The sequence below is a fragment of the Trichoderma citrinoviride genome (assembly GCF_003025115.1).
Source record: "Trichoderma citrinoviride strain TUCIM 6016 unplaced genomic scaffold BBK36scaffold_7, whole genome shotgun sequence".
NCBI classification, from domain to species: Eukaryota; Fungi; Ascomycota; class Sordariomycetes; order Hypocreales; family Hypocreaceae; genus Trichoderma; species Trichoderma citrinoviride.
The window spans coordinates 920129-941934 of record NW_020194715.1 but is presented as its reverse complement, the minus strand read 5'-3'; the positions used below and the strand labels follow the sequence as shown (position 1 = coordinate 941934).

At 55.8% G+C, this 21806-nt stretch overlaps 7 protein-coding genes across 7 annotated transcripts; 2 read left to right on the top strand and 5 right to left on the bottom strand.

Annotated features, from left to right (window-relative positions):
- Positions 1-204: 204 nt before the first annotated feature.
- BBK36DRAFT_1119684 (hypothetical protein) lies at positions 205-1914 on the bottom strand (the record flags this gene model as incomplete). The annotated part of the gene is made up of 3 exons (XM_024890617.1): positions 205-425; positions 478-1363; positions 1648-1914. The coding sequence occupies 3 exons, from the start codon at positions 1912-1914 to the stop codon at positions 205-207; spliced, it is 1374 nt and encodes a 457-aa protein (XP_024749675.1).
- A 1587-nt stretch (positions 1915-3501) lies between these two features.
- BBK36DRAFT_1159391 (WD40 repeat-like protein) lies at positions 3502-5610 on the top strand (the record flags this gene model as incomplete). Its single annotated transcript, XM_024894196.1, has 3 exons — positions 3502-3586; positions 3775-3890; positions 3955-5610. The coding sequence occupies 3 exons, from the start codon at positions 3502-3504 to the stop codon at positions 5608-5610; spliced, it is 1857 nt and encodes a 618-aa protein (XP_024749674.1).
- Positions 5611-6230: 620 nt separating this feature from the next.
- On the bottom strand, positions 6231-7139 carry BBK36DRAFT_1119417 (hypothetical protein; the record flags this gene model as incomplete). The annotated part of the gene is made up of 1 exon (XM_024890588.1): positions 6231-7139. One exon carries the CDS (start codon positions 7137-7139, stop codon positions 6231-6233), a length of 909 nt encoding a protein of 302 aa, XP_024749673.1.
- A 1263-nt stretch (positions 7140-8402) lies between these two features.
- BBK36DRAFT_1168959 (serine/threonine protein kinase, STE family, PAK/STE20-related) lies at positions 8403-10937 on the top strand (the record flags this gene model as incomplete). The annotated part of the gene is made up of 2 exons (XM_024895247.1): positions 8403-9965; positions 10137-10937. The coding sequence occupies 2 exons, from the start codon at positions 8403-8405 to the stop codon at positions 10935-10937; spliced, it is 2364 nt and encodes a 787-aa protein (XP_024749672.1).
- A 1082-nt stretch (positions 10938-12019) lies between these two features.
- Positions 12020-13107, bottom strand: BBK36DRAFT_1159388 (small COPII coat GTPase sar1; the record flags this gene model as incomplete). The annotated part of the gene is made up of 5 exons (XM_024894195.1): positions 12020-12360; positions 12464-12529; positions 12608-12647; positions 12813-12916; positions 13089-13107. 5 exons carry the CDS (start codon positions 13105-13107, stop codon positions 12020-12022), a joined length of 570 nt encoding a protein of 189 aa, XP_024749671.1.
- Positions 13108-14251: 1144 nt separating this feature from the next.
- Positions 14252-16375, bottom strand: BBK36DRAFT_53508 (hypothetical protein; the record flags this gene model as incomplete). Its single annotated transcript, XM_024898221.1, has 2 exons — positions 14252-15352; positions 15452-16375. The coding sequence occupies 2 exons, from the start codon at positions 16373-16375 to the stop codon at positions 14252-14254; spliced, it is 2025 nt and encodes a 674-aa protein (XP_024749670.1).
- A 2149-nt stretch (positions 16376-18524) lies between these two features.
- BBK36DRAFT_168915 (hypothetical protein) lies at positions 18525-18938 on the bottom strand (the record flags this gene model as incomplete). The annotated part of the gene is made up of 2 exons (XM_024897816.1): positions 18525-18679; positions 18734-18938. A coding segment is annotated over one exon (152 nt), but the record flags the coding sequence as incomplete, so codon positions are not given.
- Positions 18939-21806: the final 2868 nt, after the last annotated feature.

Sequence of the window (21806 nt, the reverse complement as noted above, 5' to 3'; positions counted from 1 at the left end):
GATTTTTATATTTTTGGAAAGGCGGCAACGATCCATATCGCGTTATATCTATTGTAATAGCCATCTAATTAGGCTTCTTTCATATATCCTCCCTATTCCAATACGATAATCAAAAGCCATCCCAACAATGTGGTTCCAGAGTGCACCTTTTGATAGTTACGCAATCAAAGCAAACAATTTCTAGTGTCCAAAACTCACGACCGCTCAGTGATGCACCTGCTGTGGCAGCTTACTCACGCTGCCGTACTTGGCCTGCCAAGCGTAGAAATACATCAGAGCCGCAAACGGCTGACCAAAGATTGTGAATGAAACCCAGAATATAACATTTCCAAGAATGCGGCCACCGTGACCGAGCTTCATCTTCTCGAGAGGCGTGGTGATGGCAATGAGAGGGAGCTGGAGGAACATGCCGAAGAATGCGACGCCTGCGCGAACTGTCAGAGAGAACAAGGCAAGGAGAGAAAATGCCTTACGTACCGATAATGTTATGGGTCGGAATACCAACAAGAATCTCGTGAAGGACGGCAGAAACGAAAAAGACTGCAAAGCTGGCAGCGGCCGGGCTCCAACCTCGTCCGATCATGGGCATATAGACGTGGCGCTTAAAAAATGTGTAAACGGGCTTGTTCCACGTCCTCCAGTACGCACCCAGGCTCTCGCTATTCCACCAGTCGTCGTAGAAGGACCTGTCACCAAATCTCATAATCTCGGCCAGAGCGTTCAAGAAGGACTGGAAGAGCGCAAAGAAGCCGGCTAACCAGATGACCAAGGATATCGTCGAAAGCTTCATGAGTCGTTCCAAGATCGAAAACAGATCAAGAGAGGCGATCTTGTCCAGAGAGTTGCGCAAAACGGGCGTTGCATACTGAGCAGTGGCAACCCAAATGAAAACAGCCAGGCAAAAGATCTCTCCGAGCCGCTTCATCACAAACACCCATCGAATCTTGTCGGTCCGCGGATAGACGGGCTGGTACACCAGAGTTGGAGCCCACCAAAAGTACACCAGATTCTTCATCGTGACGTTTTGCGGATATGGGCAGGACTTGTACAGCTCGGGCACCTCCTCACCCTCGACTGGGTGCAGATAGGCGTGACGAAGGTCTCGGTTGGTGAATGCATACGAGGCCGTCTTGAGCCACACAATGATGGCGTGCATTTCCGTCAGCGTGCCAATCAGCGGGTGGTAGACATAGAAGTAGACCACGACGGTGGTGATTGCAAGGGCGAGCGTGATGTTGATTCCATGGGCCAAGGCTGCGAGAACCCAGATCGAGTGGAACTTCCTCCGCTCAGCCTCTGACGGGCCGGAGCTCCTGTCCTTGGCTCGGTTCCTGGACCCTTGGGCCTGCTTGGCAGCGAATAGCTCAATGAGGTATGCCGCAAAGAGGTGGCAGGGAATGAGAATGTACAGCAAAAGACCGAGGAACAAGTCTTGACGCCTGTAGTCGTGACACCTTATGCAGATCAAGACGCCGTACTGCATGAAGAGAACAGATGCGTGTCAGTGCTACGTCAGCCACTTCAATAATGCTTCAACGCACCTTTTGGATGTTTTCAATCATCAATCGGAGGTTGCCGACAACTGCAGCAAAATGTTAGTGAATAATCACTGCTTCGACTGAGTTGAAAGTGCATCTTACCCAGCACAATGACCATGAGGTTGCGGAAGCCGAGAAAGCTGGGAGCCGCCGGCGAGTCGTGGCTCAGACACGACGGCCTCGTCTGGGAGTGCACGGCAGCGACATGGCGATACTTCTTCTGCGGCGTCCTCTGCAGTCGTTCCTTGGTGGTTCCGTTGGCCGGCTCCACCGAGGTCAGATCTGCCTCGCCCTGTTGTGAGGCGTTGCGGCGAGTCACGGAGCCGGTGGAAGCATCGATGCTTGTCGCCGTCGACGGCTCTGGAGGAGGCGCCATGCTCGGGCCCTGCGATGATGATGCTTGGGACGTCCAGTAGGCGTAAGGTGGTAGCCGCGGATCAGATAACGTGAGGGGGCGAATCTTGCCTTTTCCACAGAGAGGAATGAGATGGCGGATTGGAAGAATGAGAGGCTGATGGATTCAGAGGCTGTGCGAACAGGAACAAAGGAGCAAGAATCGAGAATCAAGCTACCGGTCAAGCTTCGCCTTAGGGAGGGGCATTGAGTTTATCTTCCCGCAGTTGAGGTGCAGCTCGCGGAAGAGTACGAGTACTTGCGCTCTACCTATGCCTCTGCCTGAAATTGTATGGCCGCTGTCTGTACCTGTACTTTGCCGGGTCGGCAAAGTCGCCTCAAGCCTCAAGCCTCGGTGTAAATGGTGGATTGTATCGGCTTCGACCGAAATGAGCTCAGGGAGTCAGGCTTCTATCTAATGTAAGGGTCACGATCAAGATGGAGCCGAACTATGAAGGCATTCCCCCCTGCTTCTAAAGCCATGAAGACGAAGAGACTCGTTATGTATTTTTAGACGCAACGGTGTAAGGGTAATACATACATCGTCCCTGCTTCAAGTGCAGTGGTCGCTGTAAGCCTCGAATTGACCATTGCATTGGCGGCGTTTTTAGTGGCATAGAGCGGGTATCGAGAGCTGGGTTCCGAGATGGTGGGGCCTAGGAGCTTGAACAATCGTCTTTAGATGATTCACTAGTAGTAGTAATTGCAACTGCGTCCACGAAAAGCATGTGAAAGTTGCCATTCTGATGCTCGATGCCTCTCAGTAAACAACTACTGACTGAGTCCAACGAGCTCCTTTGCCACGGAATACCTCTGCTTACTTCAGGTAGGTATATACCCCAGGTCGATAACCATATATACCTCATTTTGAAGAAAAGGTTTGTTCTTCGTGGCATTACCTAGTCCAGGCACTAACACGGCTTGTAAAGTTTATGCTCCATGAGTGGCAAGCAGGCCAGACACAGGAATACGCACAGGTACCTTACATGCAGTCGAGAACTGATAACCTGAGCCCAAGCCACTAGGACCTGAAACAGCTGCAGAAAGCGTACAGTTGCTTCTCTTACAACCACGTGAGAAACCAACCTTGGTCAGGCGGCATCACAGCCACTCCGTGTGTTCTTAGCACATCTACCAGACAAGCAAACAGCTGCACATGCTCTTGCAGTCGTTCTCAACGCTGGACACCTCATGTCCAGATACCTTGGAACAAGGGATTCGGATCTCATCCACATGAAACAACTTGAAGCTGCTCCTGCTAAGAAAATAGATCTGCTGACTAAGCCAACAGCAAGCTCGCTGCATCACATGACCCGCAGCCAATCAGAGCTCGGCCTTCACCTAACGCTCTATCAGAGCTCTCAAGGCGCGAGCCTCACAGAAATGAGACTTTCATCTTCACAAGCAGCCATGCGAGCTCTCCGTTGAAGCCTCGTTCGGCAAAAGAATCTCATAACCTCTCACCAGATCGTTCTAGCGAAGGCATTGCTTGATTATTCTCGTCAGTTATTCTGTCTGCCGCTTTCAGCTCTTCGGTGCATGATCAGCCGTTGGCTAGCAACACGCGACGATGGCCTATGAGCCTCGTGGTGATCATGGCGATCGAGGGGGTGGCCAGGGCCAAGATGGCTCATACATGAAGGTCCGGGGTCGAAGTGAGTCTATTTCGTTTCTCAAACCCAGTTATAGCTGCATTCTTCGGCTGTGCTCCTTCTTATTCACTCCAATGCCTCCTCGTCTTCCCTTGACGCCCGGTATTTCATCGGGCAATGGCTTTCAACGTGTCGAGATGCTATATGTCCGTGAAACTCAACCCCGGATAGCTGACCAAATGCCTCAACAGGACCTGTGACGGACTACAGCGCCAGTGTTCTTCACTGGATGCGAGACCGCGCTCCCAATTACAGAGGTGGCTACACTGGTGAAAGAGAACGGCCAAGCGCGAGCTACATTGTGGATGTAAGAAAGCAATCTGGCCGTTGACGAGGAGAGCTTGCGTTGGTCCAAACTGACCGTCATGGAGATGATTCCACCAGCAGGGCGACCTGTATTCCCAGCCGATTCTATCCCGGCCAAACACCTTCACTCTTCACTGAACAAGATCAAGCATCCCATCAATGTGGTCCGATGGACTCCCGAGGGACGCAGACTGCTGACAGCGTCGACAAGCGGCGAATTCACCCTTTGGAACGGTACCGGCTTCAACTTTGAGACGATAATGCAAGCTCACGATTCTGCCATCCGCGCCCTGGAGTATTCGCATAGCGACGACTGGCTCATCTCTGGCGACCACGATGGTGTCATCAAGTACTGGCAGCCAAACTTCAACAATGTCAAGAGCATCAATGCTCACACAGATCCCATCCGAGACCTTGCGTTTAGCCCCAATGACTCCAAATTCGTCACCGCCTCGGACGACTCTACTCTCAAGATCTTCGACTTCGCTCTTGGTCAGGAGGAGCTGAAGCTCGAAGGCCACGGCTGGGATGCCAAGTCTGTTGACTGGCACCCAACAAAAGGCCTCATCATCTCCGGTTCCAAGGACCACCTGGTCAAGCTTTGGGACCCTCGTACAGCGCGGGCCCTGACCACTCTCCATGGCCACAAGAGTACCATTACCAAAGTCTTGTTCGAGAAGAAGCTCGGCCGGTGCTTTGCCACGTCGGCACGCGACCAGACGGCCCGTGTCTTTGACCTGCGAATGATGCGAGACATTGTGCTCCTCAAGGGCCACGAGAAGGATATATCCACCTTGACATTCCACCCCATTCACGCCAATCTCCTCTCCACTGGCGGCATGGACGGATCCCTCCACCACTATCTGCTGGACACGCCCAATCCTCCAGCTGGTCAACCTTTGACAGTTGCCCCTTACGACAGTCTCGATCCAGAATCGACCCCGGCTCAGTCAGTTTGGCCTACGCACAAGGTCCCTTTCGCACATGACTACGCCATCTGGTCGCTGGACTGGCACCCCCTGGGCCATATCTTGGCATCTGGCTCCAACGACCGCATCACCCGCTTCTGGGGCCGTGCCCGGCCTGGCGAGACCGAGATATTCCAAGACCGGTACCACATTGGCGAGGCAGCTGCCGAAGCACAAGGCACGTGGGATCGTCGTGGCAACCGCCGCCAACGCCAGGAAGAAGAGCAGCGCGAGTTGGAGGACGAGATGGACGCTCTTGTGGACCAGGATGCCCAGAAGCCGGCTGTTCCAGGCTTGACTGGTGGTATTCCTGGTCTACCTTTAGGTGGCGGTGCTGTTCCTGGCCTCGGTTCGAGCATTCCGCCGCCACCCATTGTACCCGGGGTCGGTGTTGGATCAGGAGCTCCTCCGCCTCCGCCTCCACCACCGCCCTTTGGCATTCCTGGCTTCAACGGGGCACCACCTCCTCCGCTGCCTGGCTTGGACCCTCACAACCCTCCCGACCCGGCGAAGCTCCTCGAGTTGATGCAGCAGGCCGGCGTGCCAATACCGCCCCCGGGCTCTCTTCCTCCCGGCCTGATCCCACCACCAGGGGGCATTCCTCCGCCGCCAGGCAACTTCCAGCTTCCCATCCCTCCCCCACTGATGAACCCTGCCGACATGGAGGCAAACCGCCGACGCGCCCCTCTCCCAAGCCAGGAGGAGAGTCTCCGCCAGGAGCAGCGGCATGGAAAATATACTCGTGCCCGATAGGGTGCGTTTCCCAGTCCGGATTCTTGGAGTATTGAGAATATCGATTAGTCGATACCCCCCTGTTACGGCGTTTGGTGGCATAAGGATGTATGGATGGGTTTGTAACTGTAAAGTGGTGTTTGTTGCGGCCTTGTTTATCGTTTCAATGGACTGGAAGAGAAGGTCATTTTATGCATACACTGAAAGGCAGCCTGATCATTAGCATATCGTCGAGGTGGCATTATAGCGACTGGCGAAGGGAGACCTGAATCTCGTTTCTATCTATTTGATTGGGGCTATCTAGAGCGTATGTAGAAGTATATATATATGGAAGGCATGCGATACGGTATTGTGTCCGGGTTCTCGCTGCTTGTTCCTCTCTGTAGGGAAACATAGTGTTGATGAAAAGTATGAGGGAGTCGCGTAAAAGTTCAAGTTGCCGCTCTCTATAGCGTTGCAGATGCTGGTGAAGAAGCAAGGTGTCTGATCTATAGTAGCATGTGTGACAAAAGAGAAGAACCGTTGGTGTGGTGTGTGTGTGTGGAACAGTCGTAATATAAACGTTGCGTCGTCAATCCCTCGCCACTTTCCCTCAAGATAGTAATGACCAAGCCCCCCTCCTCTTCCGTCAAAACAGCCCCTCATGAAGACGCCGACCGAGCCTTGGCAAACGCCTTCTGCCTCTCGCTATAATCCTTAATGACCAAGGCGCACGTCGTGTCAGCGCAGAGCCTCCTCCTCCGCTGCATGGGCAGCTGGTTGGCAAACTCAAGCCCGCTGGCGCGCTCAACGGCCTCGACGGGCACCTCAAAGTCGGTAATGGGCTTGGCGTTGTCGATGGGGGCGTTGGGCAGCACAAAGGCGCCGATGGCGACGTTGCCGCCGACGCGGCCGTCCTCGGCGAAGATGACCTTGTAGAAGTGCGTGGGCACGGCGACGGACGGCGGCGTGCCGATCATCTCGTACTTGACGTACCACTTGTTGTCGACGGGGTCCTTCTTGGGCAGGTACAGCGGCCCGGTGACGATGCGGACCGACGGGTAGCGCAGCGTCAGGCGGCGGCAAAAGTCCTCAAAGTGCGCCCAGTAGTCGCGGTTGAAGCCCTCGCCGACCTGGGGGCTCATGTTGGTCAGGTAAAAGGTCTCGTCCATGGCGGCCTGCGACCACTTGGCGTCGGCGGCGGGCACCTGGTGGCCGCGGTCGTAGCCGCTGCGGTAGTAGTCCTTGAGCAGGGCGCGGAACTTGGCCGGCACGGCCGTGTCCTCGAGGAACTGGCTGTTCTTGCGGTCGCCGTCGCGCTTCGCCAGGGACTCGGGCGTGATGTGCTCGGCGACCCAGTGCGGGTTGCGCGTGCGCCGGTCGTAGCTCGAGATGAGCGCCGCGCGGGTCGCGATGTCGGAGACGGGGCCCGGGAAGCCGTACTCGAAGAGGCCGGCCGGGTTGACGGGCGCCGTCGTCGTCGATGCCGACGGCGAGGGAGCGGCGCCGGGGCTACCACCAAAGACTTGGCTGGCGGGGATCGTGGCGACGGCGGTCGGCGAGGCGGCCATGGCCGTCGAGGACAAGGAGGGAGCGGGCGTGGGCGGCATGTCTGCGAGCTTGTCTTTGCTAGGGCGGAGAGAGTAGAGAGCGGCGGTGAGAGCGGCGCCTCCTCCTGCGCTGAGGGCCGCGATGGCAACCGACGTCTTGATCATGGCGGAGCCTTATATAATATATATGGGCATATATATGCTAGGTATAGTAGATAGTAAGTCGAGAGAAAATGTAGAATCGCTTCGAAGAAGAGAAAGTCAGGCGAAACGTTAGAGGCCAGCACGAGGCAAGCAAGGCGAGGCCCAATATGCTCACGGGATCCGGTCGACAGAGGGCTTGATCATAGCATGTGCACATGCAACCTCTCTGTCTCTCAACAGAATCAAAGAACGCTGACGTCGCACCCGGCTGAAGGTGCACGAGACCCCTGGCAAGGCTGAAGAAAGAAAATGAGAAAAAAAAAAGTTGGTTCCGGGTTTATCGATTAGCGGACTTTTGTTCCCATCCAGCGGCAGCGGAGCCTTGCGAAACACAGGCTTCAGGGGTTAGCGGCTCCTCCCTTTCGGCTCCTTGTGGCTCCCTGGAAACATCAAACTCGAAGCTTGCCAGGGGCTGGTTTTACGCCTGATTTGATGGGCGCATTGATTGACCGGACCAGGTACCCAGTACAAGGGCATCGCAAGTGCGAGAGCAGGATGAGGCATCAGCCAGGGGGGGATGGAGCGTCTCTGCGTGTCTGCCGAGCAGGTAGCCAGTACCTTGGCTCTGCTCTTGTTTTCCTTCTTTTCCTCCACGTCTCTCCGGCTCTCTGCTTCCTCCATCCCATCTCCTTCAACGTCTCTCTTGCTCGTCTTTCCATGATCCCGGAGCCCGTCTCCCGCCGCTGTCTGCTTCACGCCCCCCGAGATCCGCCCTCGAGACTCTCAGCTCAGCTCAGCCTCCGCCAATCCACCGCCAGCAGAGCAAGTGGACGCCAGTCTTACTGGTCCCCGCGTGACTGGACTGACCCTTCTAGCCTGGGCTCGCTGATCCAGCTGCCCGGTGCAGCAGCCTAGTAGTTAGCCGTGCAGTGCGCTGCGACGCTACAGCACAGGCACCAGACCGGTTCCAGCACGACGCTACAGCGCCCGTGGCACGCTGGCCGTTAGGGGACCGCGACGCCTGTGAGCCCCCCTATAGCGACTGTGCTCGACTGATAGCGATAACGACGACGCCGACGACGACGACGGACGATTTGACGACAGACGACGACACTCGCCTGCGGCCAGTCTGCCCGGATCATGCAGCCCCCCTATGCCGGCAGCCTCCCCAACGGCTTCTCGTCCGCGCCCAACTACTCGGCCACCAAGCACAAGGCCATTGAGGATGCCCGCGCCGCCCAGGCCGTCGTGGTGCGCGAGTGCGCCGAGGCCGGCCGCGAGGTGCCGCCGTACAAGCTGCTCGAGCTCATCGGCAAGGGCAGCTTCGGGCGTGTGTACAAGGCCGTGGGCACCAAGACGAGCCAGCTGGTGGCCGTCAAGGTCATCAGCATCGAGGAGGGCGACGGCATCCAGCCGGGGGCTGCCGACACGCTGGGCGACATCCTCAAGGAGGTCAACACGCTCAAGCTGCTGAGCAACAGCGGCGCGCGCAACGTCAACGCCGTCGTCGACACCCATCTGGTTGGCCAGGCCGTGTGGGTGGTGACCGAGTACTGCGCCGGCGGCAGCGTCGCGTCGCTGATGCGTCCCACGAGCGGCCTGGCCGAGCGCTGGATCATCCCGATCCTGCGCGAGGTCGCCGAGGCCCTGTTCTGGGTGCACAAGCAGGGCATCATCCACCGCGACATCAAGTGCGCCAACGTGCTCGTCACCGAGGCCGGCGGCGTCCAGCTGTGCGACTTTGGCGTCGCCGGCATCATGGAGACCAAGTTCGACAAGCGCAGCACCATCACCGGCACCCTGCACTGGATGGCCCCCGAGCTCTTCGACCCCCACGTCGCCTACGGCATCGAGGTCGACATCTGGGCCTTTGGGTCCATGGCCTACGAGATCGCCAACGGCCTGCCGCCAAACGCCACCGCCCGCATCAACATCCAGCAGTTTGGCGCCTACCTCAAGCAGCATCGCCCGCGGCTCCAGGGCGACCGCTTCTCCGACAACCTCAAGAACCTCATCGCCTTCTGCCTGGTCGAGGACCCCAAGCGGCGACCGCCCATTGAGGACGTCCAGCGACACCCGTACATCTTCAACACGCACGACCGGTACCCCACCGTGTCTCTTGCTAGGTTGGTGGCCGATTACAAGCACTGGGAGTCGCAGGGGGGGAGCAGGCAGTCTCTCTTCTCGGCCGGTGGTGCCCAGGGACCGCGCAGAGATCGATCGCCTGTCCGCCAGAGCGGCTGGGACTTTGGCAACTTCGATGAGGTGGACGAGCTCATGTTCCAGAACACAGCCAAGCCACGCCCTGCCCCCGAGTACTACCCCAGCGTTGCCTCCAGCCCCGAAAACACGGCGCGGCCCATGCAGCGTCGACGCAGGCGTCCACCCCCGACCATGAAGGAACTCAAGGCGCCTCTGGAAAAGGTCTTTGATCCGTACACCATCACCAACTACGGCGACGCCTCGCGGGCCTGGTATGGCAGGATACCGATGCCGCCGCCGACGTCGGCTCCGGCGCCGTCGCAGAAGAAGCCCGAGCCGAAGCCGATGGCGAAAACAGAGTCGCCAGCACCTGCTCGAGAGTCGTTGATCGATCTCGACCTTGCGTTCGATAGCGACACCGGTCCCAGGATGGCGTCCAGCCTCGATGAGGAGACGATCAAGCCAGCCACGCGGCCCATCTCGATCGACCTCAGCGGATCTGTCGACGAGCGCCGCAAGACCCAGGATTGGGATTTCCCAACCAAACGGAAAACGCAGGAATGGTCCTTTTCAACCGCAGACAAGCGGGACACAAAGGAGTGGACGTTTCCTTCCAACAAACGTGAGACTCAGGACTGGAAATTCCCAACCACGGAGAAACGGAATACGCAGAAATGGAGCTTTTCTACTGTGGAAAAACGAAGCACGCAGGAGTGGTCGTTTCCCACGGCCAAACGCGATACCCAAGAGTGGACTTTTCCTGCCATGACGCCCGTCACGGCTGCGTTTGCCCCCCTTTCAGATACCTACAATAGCGACAACGAGGATTTCTCGGGTGATACGCACCTGCGGCCGCCGCACTCATACGACGACACAGGCGCCCCGACGAATCGCGACTCCGCCATGAGTCTCATTGACCTCGATGCTTCCTTGGCGGATGACGGGGGCTATAGCGCGCCTAGTTCATTCGCTCCAAGCTCGCACATACGGTCATCTGATTCGGTCCACGGATCCTTGTCGTTTGACCTGGAGCTCGACGCCGACGCGGACATGAACACGAGAGAGCCGTCCTTGTACATTGACGACGACATGGAGTCCGTCCCCTCCCTGACGCGGCAGCTGAGCGACCTGCAGAGCACGCCCACCACGCCCGACGAAAGGCCAAACAATCAATGGGGGGAGCCGTCCGGCCTGGGCATCATGACGAGCGCCCGCAACTCCTCCATCATGACGTCCCTGCCGCCGCTCCCGAACGCCCCCTCGCCGAATGTCCTACAGGGCCTAGGCACCCAGGAGGACTTGAAGAACGAGCTGCACCTCATGATATCGAGCATGAGGGAGCATCTCCAATATGCAAACGACTGGCTGAAAACATTTGATACCCCGTCACACGAAGATGACGAACAACACCAACACGGAGAGCACATCGGCGAAGGGGAGGAGCTGCGGGAGCAGGAGCAGGAAACAGCATAAAGCAAGCGTTGTAGCATTTCATTGCCATTTGCAGTTCGTTTTCCTTTTGGATAATCTGTTCGGTTTTCTCTTGTCTGTTTACACTAAGCTGCCTGTAATCGCAAACAACTACATTTCGCACCAATATACCCCCTTCTCTTACGCGCTGGTTGGATTTTAAAAACGAGAAAGAGAAAGAAAGGAAAGGAAAAAAAAAATAAGGAAGACAAAGGAGGGGAAAAGACAAGGAGGAGGAAAATCTTAGATGCCCGAGTTTGGTAGTATTCTATGTGTGTGCTCTGTTTCTTTTCATCGTCAACGAACAGAATTATTTTATGATATATGAACTTAAAAAAGGGGGAGGGTTATATCTGTACTTTTAATAATTCCAGTGGTACTGCGGAGTTGCTTTCGTTCTGTTGGGAGGTTTGATTTCTTCGTCTTCTTCTTCTTCTTTATTATTATTATCAATATTATTAGCCTTTTACCTGGGTTGGGAACCTTTTGTCGTCTTTTAGATTAGTGAGTTGTCCTTGGCCAAAATGTTTTGGTAGAGAAACTGGTGGAATGCTTTGCAGTTTCTTGTTATATTCGTACAGATGTTGGAATAGGAGACGGTTGACAGCTCTCTGGTTCTGAAGTGGGATCATTGATTTTCTCCTGACCTCTAGCCTGTACAGTTGACATTCTCTGGTCTATAGGTAGGTACTTGGACCCTGTATCTATACAGTTTCGCTTCTGTAAGTGGCTTTCGGAGCCTGCAATATCAACAAGCTTGCGGTTATTATCACCGGATGAGCATGTGCATAGTATATGCTTTTTACCCTTGACAATAAGTGCAAAGCCTCCATATCCATCTTGACAAACCATGAATTGCACCATGATAAGGACCAATATGACCATATAAGCAACAGACATGAATTTGAAAACCAAAAGTTTCGCCTAAAAGAGAATGCTGAGTCTCATCAAGAACTCACGGCCCAACGCCTCCTCCCTCTCCAGTCCTCCCATCACATCTCCCCCTCGCCATTACCTCAACTCGTCAGACGACCTGAGATCCTCCCCCCTCATATCTGACATGCATCACTTTCCCTTCTCTTCCTTTAAACGTAGTTGGACAGCCACCTGATACCGTCGCCGTAGCCCTGTCGCATCACCACGGAGCACATGAAGAGCTCAATAGGTCGGATGCCCTCGAGCTGCACCCTGCCCTTTCCAGTCGTCTGGTACAGGCCCAGCTGATGCCTCAGCTCGTCCTCGGAAACGGCGTCGGGGTGGTCGATCTTGTTGCCCAGGATGACGAAGGGAACCTTGGAGAGCTCCTCCATGGACAGGAGGGCGTCGAGCTCGGCCTTGGCCTCGGGGAATCGCTCGTGGTCCTTGGCGTCGACGAGGAAGACAACGCCGTTCACGTCGGGGAAGTAGTCTCTCCAGATGCGGCGGGCTGGCGTTGGAAGATGGGTAAGTATGCTGCGACATGTGGAGGATTGAAGATGCCGAGAGAAAGCAGACAATCACTAGAAGAGCAGATGGAAAGAGAACCATACCTTGCTGGTGACCGCCCAAGTCGAAAGTGTTGAATCGAACATTACCAATGGCAAGCTCCTCAGAAGCTACAAACAAAGGTCAGAACCCTTCCAAACCCCATACATCCAAACCCCCGCGGTGGCAGCGGCAGTGGCAAAACTTACTAGGGTGGAGAGTCGGCTGCAGAATAGCAACTCGGTCGTTCTATAACAGTAAAGTAACCCATCGCGTTAGAAACACTGCACACGCTTCAAGTTCCATAGCAACAATCAAATCGCGTTGCGCAAAGCAGCCCGCACATCCCGTCGCAGCAGGAAAGCATGTTTTGTTCGTTGGCATATTCGGCCGGGGTCGGTATCGGCGACATACCTTGAGCATGTGAAGCAACGTGGTCTTTCCGGCGTTGTCGAGACCCAGGAAGAGCAGCTTGGCGTGTTTGTTGAGCAGACCCAACGACGACAAGACGTCGTAGACTATTCACACCACAAGGAACGACATTGTCAGCAACTGCACCATCAAGTTCGAGGTCCAAGCAAGAGGATCGGGATGTCGCATGAGGTAGCCGCAGAGTGCAGACGGAAGCCGTTGCATCCCCCCCGGACCCAATGGCGCCGACGGAAGGGAATCAAGGCGGGCAATACATACACCAGTTAACGATCCACATGACGGGCGATTGGGATTGCTCGAAAGAAAAGGATGAACAAGGATGCGAAACTTGTTTCCCGTGTGTCGTTATCTGTCAAGAATGCGCAAGGAAAACAGGGAACGATGCCGGAGAGAAGAAAGAGAGAGAGGGTTTGTGTGATGATGTCGATTGCAAGACTAAGGTGGGATCGGAAAGGACAATCATGTGTTTTACCGCCTTGGCTCTGGCGCAGCATGGAAGGCAAGGGAACGGAGCCGGGGGGACAGAGGGCACGTGACGTGCCTTGCTGCTCAGGCACCAAAGCGCGCAGACCTGCTTGGAATCAGTGACGATTGTGTGTTACAGTACAGTGATTGAATGACCTCTGCTTGCGAAAGTGAGAGAATAATGCGAGAATCCCGCTTCTATGACGTCTCTGACAAACGCTGCATTGAGCCACGGAGAAAAAGGGCATGGAGAATAGCTATCTGTGTATGGCAAGCAGGATATCGTGCTTCCATTTTGGGCTGCTTCATCATTGGCTGCGCTCTGGATTACGTGGCTCAACTCTCCCTCCCACTCACTCACTGTCATGATAGGACACCCCAAAGTACCACTTCACGAATAGATCCATGTCAACAGACACGCCTTCGAAATCAGTAGTATTACTATCTAGTAATAAAGTAGACGGCATCTGGTGCCTGCCTCCAACGCCAGCTGAGTCCCGCATCCCAATGCGTCTCATGGTGTATCCAAAAAGCAATCAAAAAGCCTTCCCGCCTTCTGTGCCCAAAGATGTACTGTTTCCAAGTATGCTTGCTTTCCGCTGCGAACAGCAAAAACCCAAGACGTATGGTATGAAAATGTCGTTATGTACAGGAGCGGCCTCTACAAAGGGCCAGACTCCGGGTCATGTAATTATATACTGTAGAAAAAAGTCGTGAAAATCGTGAAAAGGAAAGACAGAAAAGAAAGAGACACAAAAGGAAGAGCATCGGACACCGGTCTAATAGGACTCGCCCATAAGCGGCTGCGCCATGGAATGTGAACGCCGCCCATCAAATGGTGGGACTGTGGAACCCTGGCCTATGTATCGAAGGCTCGCTCAACTCCTCCTGATGCGTGTCAAGGGGTAAGATAAAGGTAGTAGTAGAAGCCATCAGAAACTTTTGTAATCTCTCCTTTAACACGAGAGCACGTAGTTGCCCGGGTCCTTCTTGCCGGCCATGAGCAACCCAAGCTCTCGCATGCGCTCAGCGCCAAGGCCAGGGAGCGGCTTGCGCTCGGGGATCTGCCCGCGTCGGGCACGATCGCAGTACTTCTGGAAGAACTTCTCCTTGCGGCGGAGACGCTTCTTCTCGAGGCCCTTGACGATGTCGATGGCGGTGCGGATGTGCGCATCATTATCAGAAGAGGTCTTTGAGCCCTTGGGCTTTTGATGGCGGAACAGGGCCGCGGGCCGAGGAAGGGACTTGGTATGGGTAAGGCCAGGGCGGCCAGCCAGCTGGAACTTGGCGTGCGCACCCTGTCGCGGAGTCTGGATGGGAGTCGCCATGGCCATTGCCTTGGGCGCAGGGGAGCGAGCTCGCCGAGGCGACTGGCGGTCAAAAAGCGGCTTAGGAGAGCGCGCGCGAGGCTTGGGGGCGGGAGAGCCGCGTCGCTTGGGAGGCGGAGAACGGAGCCGTCGGGGAGAAGTGTTCTCGTTCTTACGCCTCCTACGAGCGCGGTCTGTCTCGTCACCAAGATCCTCCATGGCGCCCTGGACCCAGGCGTGCTCGTCGCTGTCAGGAGCAGCCGCGTAGACATCGTCGTCATCCTCTTCCTCAAGGTCCGAAGCCGGGAAGCTGGGGTCAATGTCTTGGGGGATGATGCGGAGCTTCTCGAGTCTGCGGGCGGCGAGGCACGAGAGATAGGCATCCTCAACGGGGCGATCCTCGTCCAGCGTGCCGCAGACGAAGTCGGTGCTGTCGGGCAGATCTGGCGCCTCGACTTGAGGTCCAATGGGACGAGCCTTGGAGCGGCGACGGCTGCGTCGAGTACCGATGGAGGAGTCCGAGTGCTGCTCGGTCATGGAGAGACGGCGAGCCAGGCTGGGAATGGCCTGCTGGAGGGCAGAGGGGGTACGACCAGGCGTCCACAGAATCATGTTCTCATCCCCGTCATCTTCCTCATCGGAATCGGCGAAGCCGGTCTCTTCATCAGTGTGGTAGCCGTCAGAGTTGTCGTCCAGCTCGTCTTCATCCTCATCCTCATCTTCGTTGTCCATGACATCAAGCTCGTCATCCTCGTCTTCGTCGTCTTCCTCTTCATCCTCATCATCGCCCAGGGCAATCTCAGCCTCGAGTTCTTCCTCTTCTTCTTCGGCCTCTTCCTCTTCTTCGACTTCAGCTCCCAGACGGCGGAACAGATTCTCCTTGACCAGAGTATCGGAGATGGTAAGCTTAGCCTGGGTGGAGTTCTCTTGGCGGATCCAGTCATCCTCGCGAGCCATACCACTGGCAAACTCGTGGAACTGAGAGGCATCCTTGATGAGCTCCGTGGATGAAGCACGAAGGAATCGAGGTCGAGCGAGCGAGGCCTTGCCGGTCTCGGGCTGGGCGGCAGAGGGTCGAGGAGATGTGGGAAGAGGATGGGTCATGCTCCGCTTGGGAGTGGAGGGCTCATAGGGCTTGGAGGCAGCCTTTTGCGCAGTGGAAGGACGAGCCGGGCAGGCGAACTTGATGCATCGCTTGGGAACCTCCTCGGTCAGAGGGGTCTTGACCTTGGGGGGCGAAGCAACCGAGGGAGCGGCTTGCGTGGCGGCCTGAGGCTTGGCAGCACAGGCAAACTGGATGCATCGCTTGCGAGGGGCCTCCTTGGCAGGCTCCTCCACTCGCTTGGCGCCGAAGAAGGAGGCGATGAGGCCGGGCTTCTGATCATTCGCGCCATGGTGAAGACGGTGCGTTGACAGATCCGGGAGAGGAGGGCTGGGGGTATTGGTTCGCGAAGGGCTGGTCATACCAGTATCACTGGTGAGATCAGCGGTAGAAGCAATACTCGCATTGCTTACGATGGAGCGGCGGCGCTGGCTGGCGGTCTTGGTGGGGTGGTAAACATGGCCGTCCTCCTCGTCGGACTGTCCCAGGATGGCCTGGGTCAAGAGCGAGGACGAGACCTGCTTGGGGCGAATCGGCGATCTCTGGAAAGGCAGAGGCTTGGGCGTCGGCATATACAGCCTGAGTTCTGGGGGTTCGTCAAGGTCCTCGACGAGATCTGACTCTTGGGTCGCCCACTCGGGAGCTTGTGAGGTTGAAGGAAGAGTCGCCATGGTCGGTGGTGTCGATGGAGTATATGTGAGTGGTGGTGGCGGTGGTGAGTGAATTTTTGAGCAAGGAGGTCGGCTTGCTCTCAGGATCGTCAAGGATAGTCCAGCAATAACGACAAGAAAATGCTGTTGAGTGTCCCGGTTCTGCTATCACAGCAAGACGAACGAGACGGCTGGACGGGTCGTCAAGGATGGTTTCTTCGAGAGGGGCAGGAGGATTTGTGTCGTAGCAGGGCAGAGCTTGTAAGCCGACACAAGGCTTGCAGCCGGATCGAGAACGAGTTCTCGTAAACAAAGAAGTGTGTCCCTGAGGACGGCGATGCTATAACATCAAAGCCAACATGATCAATACACAAGGAGTGAATTCAAGGTAGTGTATGTGAAGAAAATCAGGAAGCCGTTGTTGGGGCCTGCGCGTATGGTATAAGTGCGACTCTGAGGCGGGCGGAAGGCCAGTCCACTTTAAGCAGCGCAAAGTGTGGTGATCCGGGGGGCCAGACTGCCAGGCCGAATCAGCGCTGCGAGAGGGCCGCCAGAAAAAAGGGTCCTGCAGTCGGCGGGTGTGCGGCTATAGCAGCAGAGGAGCCCTTCTTGGCAGATTCCGGATGACGTCCGTCCAGATGTGGCGTGGGCGGACCTGACACGACAGAAGCCGGGAGGTCGGTAGGGGTGTGACGAGGCGTGGGCGTAGAGGGCCGATGCAGGGATCTGCGATGCTCGATGGGCTGGGCGATGGATTTGGACAAGACGTCGATGTCTCAGACAGGGTTCGTGGTGACGCTGCGCATGTGCTGGTTGTCGATGGTTTTCTGCAAAGGAAGCATTAAGAAGAATTCGTCTGCCTGGACGAGGCCCGAGAGACAGCGAGAAGAGGGCGAGCAGAGGCCGCGGAGGACGGAAGAAATTTGCGAGAAAAGTCCAGACGCCGCCACAACACACACAGTACAGCAATGGAAGGCAGCGAAGAAGCAGGACGATTCTCGCACCCAGCGAAATGGGTGAGGGATAATACTCGTACCCAGACTGATCTGCCGCCACTGCAGGCTAGCACAAAAGCATCCATGTCCACGGTTCCTTGTGCCTCGCTCTTCATACGGAGTACAAGCGCACAGAAACGGGGTGACTGGGGAATTGGGGGGAATTTCGGGCTAGGAGGAGATGGATGGAGATGGAGGACTTGGCCCTCCTTGCCCTCACCCTCACCAACTCTTTTTGTCCGTCGAAGCACTTTCCCGTAGGGCCCAGAATAAATGGAAGCCCATACAGTGCGAGCGCCCGCCCAGGCAACCAGTGGGCTCTGTCTCGTGCCGCTGCTGGAGTCGCAGTGAGCCTGGATGGGGGGCACAGTGTGCGGGCGCCGCAGCTGCAACGGGCAACGGTCACACTGGGATGCACACAAGTCACAAGCACAGCGCAGCATCAGCAGAAAAGCAGCAGCACCTGAGCACACCAGTTCACGAGCACAAAAGCAGAGAAACGACACAGAAGGGGAAGAAAGTTGTGTGGGGGGTTAAAGAAGGGGGCGTGAGTGTGTGGCTGTTAGGGGGGAGTGTTTCGCAGCTTGGAGCAGCAAAAGAGTTCTGGTGCTGGTAGTATCATCAACGTGCTTTCGAGGCAAGCAGAGCACAGCAGGCAGAACAGAGCCCGCGAGTGCCAGTGGAATCGACTCCAGTGAGTGGTTTTTCTCTTGGCGCGCCTGGGCCAATTTCGGCCGCTGCGGCCACTGTCTCTCCTCAATTTTTCTCTTCCCGTGCTTCTTCCCTTTCCCTCCTCGGCAATGGTCTGGCCGCTTGCCCTCCATTGGCCTGCCGGTGGCTGAGCGCCGTCTGCAGTTCGCTGGCCGCAGGGCTTTCGCTCTCCTTGACAAAAATCCCATCAAATCGCTCGCCGGCGAATGGCCAGCGCCGCCTTACTACTACTCGTACTAGCACCAGAAGTGGCCGTGCTGTACTGGATTGTACTGTAGCGGACTGGCGACACCCCTTGCGGCGCCGAGCCATCCCACTGTACCGTCCACAGTGTCAGCAGTGGCCTCCACCGCGATGTTTGCAGCAGACCAACACCGTGCGGGTCGCGCTCGACGGACGGCCGAAATTTCTCAAGCCCGCCGCGCTCGACGCTGAAAATTTCGAAAAAGGGAAACACAAAAATCCGATGTGGGCGAATGGAAGGCACAGCGACAAAAAGAATCGCCCCAGCGGCTAAGCCCAGAAGAAGCCGACGGGACGTCCTGAGGCCACAATGCAGAGGCGCGCCCCCTCCCGTTGTCGTCATGGCGCGGCCGAAAGGGCCAAAAGGGCTCAAGCTGGATTTCTGGATTTTTCGCATATTTTACTGATTTTGTTTGTGGTGGTTACTGGCAAAGGCATGGCGCATCACAGCTGGAACAGGGCAACCGATGGTGGAGGGTGAGAAAAAGTGAGCTGATGATTGCCCATGCACCTGAAATCCCATCCAGACTCATGTCGACCAACGTCCATCCCACCCATCCATACCATCCACGACGCAGAAACGGGGGACTGTCCTTGAATCAATCAATGCATCAAGCAAGGCTCAGATGACAGGCACGCATGGAGACGGGAGAACGGAGAGGCCATCATCACTGCTACCTCCTGCTGCAAAATGACCGCTCAATGATTCATAGCCGGGCCCTCTTCACGGACAAGACAGAACACGCAAACAAGAAACGGCATCTCTCATTCTCCATCTGCCGCTTGGCTTTCCCCGCTCGCATCTGCATCAACACAAGCACAGCAATGAGAGGCGTCGATGTCCCTTGTCAGGGGTGCCGCACAACAGCTTGCTGCACGAGAGCAAAAGGAGCAGGCAGCTTTTCCCATTTCTCCCATGGGAGATCTCAGCTTTCGCAGCACCTCCAGCACTAGCACCATGTGAATCGATGTTGCAATCACGCTACAGGCTCCTTCGAGCCCATCATCTCTCATTTGCTCCGTAGCAGCGGCATCCCCCTCAAAAATGCACCGGCGCTACCTGGTTTGATGGGCAGCTCCCCCCCCGTTATAGTATTCGAACATGCAGCAGCTCGTTGCTGTGCCGTGCTGTGCTGTTGTGGTATTATTATTTGCTCGGGGAGGTATCCGTATTAGCCTTGCAAATTTCCGTCGCCTTGCCTCGTCTCTCAATCGAGGGCTGGACCGCCCAAATGTTTCACAGATTGTCGCTTAACTGCCCTGCCGCCCATGCGCTGCGGCGCTCCTGTTAAGCATACTACATCCAAACTACAAGACATGTTTCTCTGCTGCCTGCGTAGAAGATGTCCCAGACAAGACGGATACGAGGATACCCACGGAACCCGGTCTACCGTACAGTGTTCAGAACCACTTCTGCTGCTGCAGCTTGCAGTAGGTAGTACGGAGCACGGAGTGCTCCGTACGCATCAGCACGGGTACCTGAGGCCATCGCCCGTGTCTACGGAGTCGTCCTCGCTCAACTTCTCGTGACATTCGAATGGACGAGTACATGTACGTTGCAAGTAAGGGATGAATCTCGCCAAATACCGACGAACATAGCCCTCTGCCGCCAGCCAAAAGAATGGCCCCAGCCGCCAAGTCCCAATTGCCTTGCCGCCGAACTGAGATCCCCTTCTTGGCAAATCTCCAATGTCCAATTACATGTTGTGACACGAAAAACCAATGGTTTCATGCAATAGCAACGATCATGGTCAGAAAAAGAGTCACAATACGCTGACGGCTGGAATCTTGGTGACAAGCCTCAATCTGCAGTCATGTGAGGCTCAGCAGTGCGAGTCACTCGGCGCCAAGCAACGAATGGCATCGGACGCATTGCTCACAGTCTCGTTTCTGCTCATCAGCACTCAAGCACTCCGTACCTACTTTGTACAGTAAGGTAAGATTCTGTTTTCATGCAGCAGACAGAGAAGGCAAGCTCATTAGCCGCATCATGATGACGGGAGGCGAGAGCGAGACGACCGAAGCAAAGCAAAGCCCGCTAGGCTCTCTCCCCCCAAATTCCATCTCGCCCGTCACTATTCTTAGCTGCTGGCGAGATAATATTTGCCTCATAGTAAAACGAACGAAGCGGATGGACCCTTATTACTTCGTACGTTTGTTAGCGCAACAAGCTGCCAGGGATGTTCGATTGGCGCGTTCAACTGCCCGGGGTGGGTTGAATGATGCTTGCTCGTTCTTTTCCTCTTCATGTGCCGCAGCGGCAGCCGTAACGTACAGAAGAGCAACCTGAGCTGAGCTGAGCTGTGTACCGTGCCCATGCTGTGCTGTGCGCCATCAGAAGGGAGGATCGCATCGAAGCGAGAATGAGCTGGGGGGCCGGGGTTGCTGCTCCGCTCACAAGGCACAAGGCGAAGTGTCCGACTTCACCGCCCGTGCTGCCGGTATGATATTACATACTCTGTAAGTATGTACCCAGATTACAACTTGAAGCTTACCTTTACTGTAAACAACCTACCGTACCTGTACTGTAGGTCAGCCCGTTTATTAGCTTTGTTTTCTTTTTTTCGAACGCTGATGGAAAGAAGGCAAAACGCGGGAGAAAACGAGCTTGAATCCAGCAAAAGGATGGGACGCTCATTGCCCTTTTCAGGGGAGCGTCAGCTGGCGAGGCTCACTTCCGCGTCTAAAATAAAACCACCCAAAGATTGCCAATTGGACAACTGACTTCCGTGCTACATCAGACGCCCATCAAACATAATACAACCAAGTGCAGAAAATGCCATTGTTGCCCTGCCCACGGTCATAGACGCATAGCCTCGGAGTGTTAGCTGCTGCCGGTAACTGTTGGACAAGCTCAGCTGCGTGATCAGGACGACTCCTGTCTAATTTGCACCCAATCAGTGACGGGCTGTGGCATATTGAGAAGTCGTTCATGTCCCGGCAACAAACCGTCCAATCAGACCGTGCGAAGCTTTCCCATTGAAATCATTGAATCAGGAGACTGTATTGGCTCCGTCCCCGTCTCTCCGTTGCATGTAGCTGTACTGTGCAAGTTACAAGCAGCAAAAGCGGCATGAATGAGCAGCTCGCTTCACACTCGTGAGGCGCCCATACTGTGAGGGGGGACCAGCTTCGATAAGCACACCAGAACATCCTTGCGCGCGCTATTACACGTGAATGATGGAATCGCACTGTCGCAGTACTTCCGTTCCTGAGCGGGCCGGCGTCGCCCAAAGCGCCATCCCCGAGGTCTCTCCACAGTACGGAGTTGCTTTTAGGGCTAGCTTCATCGCATCGTGCCGTAGAAGCGAAGCGCGAAAACGCCACTGCCGCGTTCGGAGAAGCTGTGGCGAGTGGTGCTTTTCATCAACTGCACGTTGCGAAAGCATGCAGCAACGCAAAAAACGCAGCTAAGGAACATGGCCAGTCCAAAACCCGCGGATATTGCAGGACTCACGACTCGTCGCGGTAATGGAACTTGTATCTACTCCATACCCAAAAGG